General features: G+C 40.6%; 1 protein-coding gene across 1 annotated transcript in view; it reads right to left on the reverse strand.

Moving 5' to 3' along the window:
- The window catches only part of znf385a (zinc finger protein 385A), a 55,226-nt gene extending 49,598 nt beyond the window's left edge, over positions 1–5,628 (reverse strand). Inside the window, exon 1 of the mRNA XM_086277416.1 lies at positions 5,473–5,628. Within this exon, the coding sequence (XP_086133542.1) occupies positions 5,473–5,485 (13 nt within the window). The 5' untranslated portion in view covers positions 5,486–5,628. The remainder of the gene's footprint in view (positions 1–5,472) is intronic.
- Between the last annotated feature and the right edge of the window lie 403 nt (positions 5,629–6,031).

A 6,031-nucleotide genomic window follows, 5' to 3' on the forward strand; every position in this document is an offset into this window, starting at 1 on the left:
TTATTTGCCACACTCTCCTCACCCATCTCCCCCTCACAGTGAGCCTGGTTTTCTGTCTGTTGCATTCGCTGTTTATTACCTCCGCCTCGCTACCCTTTGACTCCATGTGTGTGTGGACTTGTAAGGGGATTAACCTTAACGCTGTGCGCGTTTGTGCTTCTCTCCCTTTCCTCCCTCCATCTTTTCAACCTACCCAGACAAAGTTACACATTCTTATCAACATCTGTGGTTTCATCAAAGGGGATAGACTTGAGACTGGGAGTGGGACTGGGGGGGAGCAAGCAAAAAGGAGAGATGAAATAGAAAGCGACAGAGCGGAGGAAGCAGAAGAAGGAGGGGCAGAGATTAAACTAAATACAAACTGACAGAGGAATGAAGAGACATTGAGTGACAAGAAGAGACAACCAGAAGGATTGAATATTGAGACAAAGACAGACAGAGTCGGACGCAGAAAATGGGCTGCGGAAAAATTTAACTATCGACCAATGCAATGCAGTCAGTGAATGAAGAGGAGCTTCACAGCCAGCTTCTTATGGTCCACTTCCTCCACACCGAGGAGCCACTCAAAGAATGCCTGCTGTCATGTTGAGCACTAGTCTTTGCCTCTCTCTTTCTGTCTCTCTCTCCAGCTTCCCTTGTGAAGAGAAATCACAGAGAGACATTCGGAAAATCACACAGCCACGATGTTATTGAGAAGCTCAGCGCTTAAGAGAAGGCTTAACAAAGCTGTCAAAAAATTAATCCCCTTGGGCGGGCATGCTTGCAAACACATACAGATATAAACACGTGAGCCTGGGGCTACAGAAAATGCTGCCTGATGTTCATTGTGCCTCCTCTTGTCCTGCTCTCTCTTTCCCTCTTTCTCTTCTATCTCTAGCTCCACCACTACCCTTCTCACTCTCTCAGGCTGAGGCTGTGAGTCACAGGGTGTTGGAGTGAATACTAAGGAGGCTGGCTGACACCTCCAATACCTCTCTTTACAGCAGCTCCACTGCATACGTTTAGGCTACTGTATGTAAACACACAAACACCCACTCAAATTCTTACAGACTCTTACGTTTGGATAAAATCCAATGACTAAAAACTGATGGTATTATGGAACATATGGTAGCTCTTAAAGACACACAGAAAATTTCACAACTGCAAGCAAGATCTGACACATCCAGCAGAGAAAATAATGGACTTTACTGATGTGGAACAAGCTTTTTTTTTAAGTGCAAAGGAACAGACAGGTTAGAAGAAGAATTTTAGCCTCTGGCTCCTTGGACAAACCACGCAGACATACATTACGTCTGCAGGAAATGGACTGAGTACAGAAAATATTCGTTTTTGAAAATGTGGCACTAGCAGCTGGAACAATAGTTGTTATTAATATAGTTGTGCTTGCAAGTTGTTCCGTCAACATTTGTGTGTGTGTGTTTGTGTGTCAGCAAAAGAGCTGAGATAGTGTTTCCTCATTAGTTGTGTTGGTATCAATAATTCAGAGCCGGTCCTTGTTGTTGTTCAATGGGCCGAGAGCTAATGTGCTGTCGGACCAACAGGGGCCCAGGGCCCAGCGCCACTTTAATGGATGTCATGATGAGAGGGTGAAATTGGAGCATGGAGATCCTGTATCGTCCAAAGACAAGAAGAAGAAGAAGAAGAAGGGAGGGCAAAGCAGACGGCAGGAGAGGGGGACAGGGGTAAGAAGCTCAGGGATAAGGTGAAGGCCACTGGGGAGAGGACAGATGGTATTATTGGACTGGTATGTTTGGAGAAAGGTGATGTAGAGAAACACTGTGTAAAGAGAGCAAGAAGGGAGGAAGCTGCTCTACTACGATTGGTTCCTCTGTTTGTTCATAGAGCCTTCTAAAGCTAATCTCTGTCACCTCTCGATGAGAGAGACACTTATGCCACCAGGGACCTGTTATAATGAATGATAATAATGAATAATGAACTGACATCATTTCACCTCCCATCCACTTGTGTTTCTAATGTTGCTTCACAATCAGTGGAGGAAATAACAAGTATGGTCATATTTAATTTGCATGTCTATAGTTACAAAACTATTTTCTAAAAATGTTTCCACGAACGATGTGATCCGATTACAGAAACTAATCGTAGAGGAGGGGAATTTCCTAAAAATTAGCTCCGTGTATATAAACAGACACAATGTTGCATTCAGCTGAAACATCTGTTCGCTACACAAGCAATTAATTATAGAGATTTAATTGGCAGGGTATTAACTGCTAGATACTGCTTTTGTTTTTCAACTTTAAAGTGCTTAGTCGTTTTAGCAAGCATTTAAAGGAATTTGTTTGCATTCAAATGTGTCCCTGAGACTGTCAGATTTCCCAAGTTTGAAAGTTGTGCTTTACTGCTACAAACCTTTAGGTCACACTACATAGAGTATTGCAAGTATTGCAAGAAAGTGTAAAATGTAAGTGTAAAAACTGCATCTGTACCTTCAATGATTAAAAAAATAATTATCATTATTTCTGATTTTATTTCAAAAGTTATAAAATCACAATGACTTTCACACATAGGTCAAAGGGAACTAAAAGGTCGTACACCCGCCTTTTGTACAAACTAATAATTTATAATAAGGTAATGCAAAATAATAATAAGACATATGTTATGTGTCTTATGTTGAATTTTGTATGATTTACCCCATAGGTCAGTGCAATAGCTGAGATAAGGCAGGATTAAAGAAGAGTACAATAATTTAAGTAGTCTCGAAGACGGTTAATGTAATATAGAAATTCTTCTTAAGATTATTTTTATTACTCTTGATATTTGTTATGATTACCGAACATTTACTTTGACATACCATGTTTTGAAGGATGATGTCAACAATCCTGCAACTTGTTTACAAAATTTTTAACATACTTCGCTTTTACTCTGTTTCTTGAGCCGTTTCTATCAGCGAGCTTTCACTTACCTCTGAGGACACTGTGTTGAATCTAAAGTAGGCTTACGCTAACTTTGACTTTTATATATAAATCTCTATTTTTTTTAAGTGGTAAGTCTTTTTTAAAGTGCTAACACAGAACAGACTAATACTGAACTTTATCATCACTTTTAAGTGAGTCTGAAGGTGCCAAAGTATGCAGAAGTAATTCTGGATTCCAGCTAATGTTTAATCTATGCTACCCTCTATTGGTGTAAGCCTGTTAATACAGGGTGCCTTGCTTCTGTTTGAGCATAAACAGAATATCTGCTCTGGTACTAGACAAGCATTTGGAAAACTTCCAAAATGTAAAATGATCTCATGTAAACTGAAAGGCTAATATGTTCTCAGAGCCACATCACCACACATAGAAGTAAATAAGGGAACCAAAGAGAAAGCTGACACAACTGGTTATGGCCTTAAAGCCTGTCAGACTGAGACAGATACACCTCACTCAAGTGGAAAAATATATACAACAGATTTGTTGAACAGACAAAGCTGTTGAGGCCAGTGTCAGATACAAAAGGAATGACTGCTGAGTATGAAAGGCTTATAAATACTCATCCAATGATGTTCAGCAACAGACTGTGAGAAATACTGTATATCAAACCCGAGGAAGAGCGTGCACATCTAACTCAACCCTTCAAATAATGCCAAGATAAGTCTTCCTCTTGCTATCCTACTGGGGGAACACACAATAAATCTACGCTCACTGAAATTTGCAATGGTGACTGTAACTCACTTCTCTTCAAGAGCTCGAGCGCAGTCAAAATGCAGCTTCTTTTGATCATAAATTCAAGTCATAGTTCATCTCCGAGTCCTGCAGGCACTACAGTATGTGACTCTCCAGACGTGTTAGTTTTCTCTTTTCTTCTTCTAAAGTCTGTTTTTTTGCATGGTGATGCTGATGTACAGGCCCAACCTCGCTCACATATTGGGCTTTGGGTGCCTCTCGTCACTGTGGTGGTGAATTTAGAGACTGGCTATGAAAGTCAAAAGTGAGCCGGCCAGGCAGGTGCCATCAGCGTACTTTGGCTTTGCCTTAGAATGTGACAAATAAGTCACCATGTCAAAGGAAAACAGCAATCTTTCTCTTTTTAACCAAATAATGAGTTTGTCATAGGACCCAATCTGTCTGGTGAGTAAGTGGAGCTGAGCAGGAGCACAAGGACCTCTGCTTTCCCCTTGAATCGGCCTGAGCCTGCAAGTCTGACAGGCATATCACTTTCCAAATGTGAGGGATAATCATCCCACTAAATTTAGACTATTGATCAGGTGTGGATGTGTGCAGGAAATGTGGCCAGCCATATAACATGTTGCTTGAATTCTTTGTCCCACTTCAGAAAACACAGACGAACAGAAAAATGTTTTCCTGTCATTCCAGATACAGTACGACAAAAATAACTTACCAGCATGAAATCCATTTTTTCCCCATTACTCCAACAGTTGATGAGACACACTATTAGAGAAGCACTCAATGTGCCCTTGTGTACAGATTTTCTCCCTTAATTTTGAATTAAACTATGAAGTGTTTTAGAGTATTTCTATAAATATAAAAATGTTTTAAGCTTGTTTTCATTTTAATAATTCACCGTGTAGCCATGTTTTTAAAAGCTTTATTTCTTTACCTTTCAGCAACATGTTTTGATCAAACTATCAAGATGATTGTTATGATTTCTTTTCAGAAAGAAAGTTAATAAAGTTTCAATGACTGTCTCCTACAGTCTGTGAGAACACTGTATGTGGATGTGTGTACACAGGTGGGTGTGCCTGTCCTGTGAATCCACACTTGCCTGCGGAGGTGGAGAATGTCGCTGTTGACTGTCACACTCTCACACTTTCCTGACACTTTTACACCAGCACCACAGGAGCACAGGGCGCCTCTCTTTCCGGCCATATTCAGATCACACACTTGCATCACAACTCCTTTTTTCCTGAAATTTTACTATGATGATTCGCATTATTCTGCTCTAAGCCAACACATTATAAGCAGTGTATTTTTATTTAGACTAATTATCATCTCTCCAGCCAGTCCTCTATTATTAAACCTCAACATGGGTCAACCAGATAACATCTAAAATCTAGCATCTAATCTATCATCATCAAGAAAGTGTGCAAAGTATTCTTTATTTAGCTTTTTTCTAACAGTTAAACACAAGTGGTGTACTCGTTAACGGGGACAAGTTTCACTCAAATATGTATTCCTTGAATAATGTTTGTGTGAAATTTGAGCAAACTCGTGTGGAGCTCAGTCTGGATGTGAGAGCAGCAGGAAACAGGTGGAGCTGTCAGGACAGCGCTCATCTCCACAGATGTATACTTGAGAAAAGGAAAGACCTTCAAGCAGTGACCTTCAAGCACACCTGTTCACATATTTGTCAAATATAATCTAATTTGAGGTAACCAAGGCATATTTATAAACCCAAAAACTGCACCACACAGCTGCAATATTGAAGAAAAATAGAAGTCATGCATACTCTGCCATTATACGGAAGAAGACACATTGCAGAAGACGATGATATGATATTAGGTTCAGTTCTTACCTGTGCTCCACATTGACTTCAGCTACTCCTGCTCTTAATGACCGGGTCCAGTCTCTAACACTAGCTAGGTAAAATGAGAAACAACTATTTCCTTTGTTGAATCCTTGTACAATTAAACTGATCTGGCTTTTTGCAAGTAGAAGAAAAACAATTAAATTCTCATTATTTTGAAAAGATTCCCACGATCAGTGAAAGGAAACAGCATATACTTGAGTAATATGAAGGACATGTGGACATAGAGACCGCATACATACACGTTGCCTCTGTCACCTCCCCTCCACCTCTCTGCATCATACCTCCTCCCTCCCTCTTACTGACAGACCTGGTGAGAGCAGTCGTGTCAGGGGAAGGAGCGAGCCGTTTGCCGAATGCTGTAGCGGGGACTCATCAGCAGCAAAGAGGGCAGAAAGGTGAGCCAAATGTCAGTGAAGGCGTGAGGAAGTCAGATCCAATACCAACAGATGAGAATTACCCACCCGTGAAAGGATTTTTGGTACAGCATGTGGATTGAATTCTCCAACATTTGCAAAACACTCTTAAGCACACAAGCCTTTCTACA

This window comes from Aulonocara sp. 'chitande type north' Nkhata Bay, linkage group LG20 (genome assembly GCF_057382095.1).
Source record: "Aulonocara sp. 'chitande type north' Nkhata Bay isolate Kocher_YH1m ecotype deep benthic linkage group LG20, A_spYH_male_GT1.1, whole genome shotgun sequence".
Lineage (NCBI taxonomy): Eukaryota > Metazoa > Chordata > Actinopteri > Cichliformes > Cichlidae > Aulonocara > Aulonocara sp. 'chitande type north' Nkhata Bay.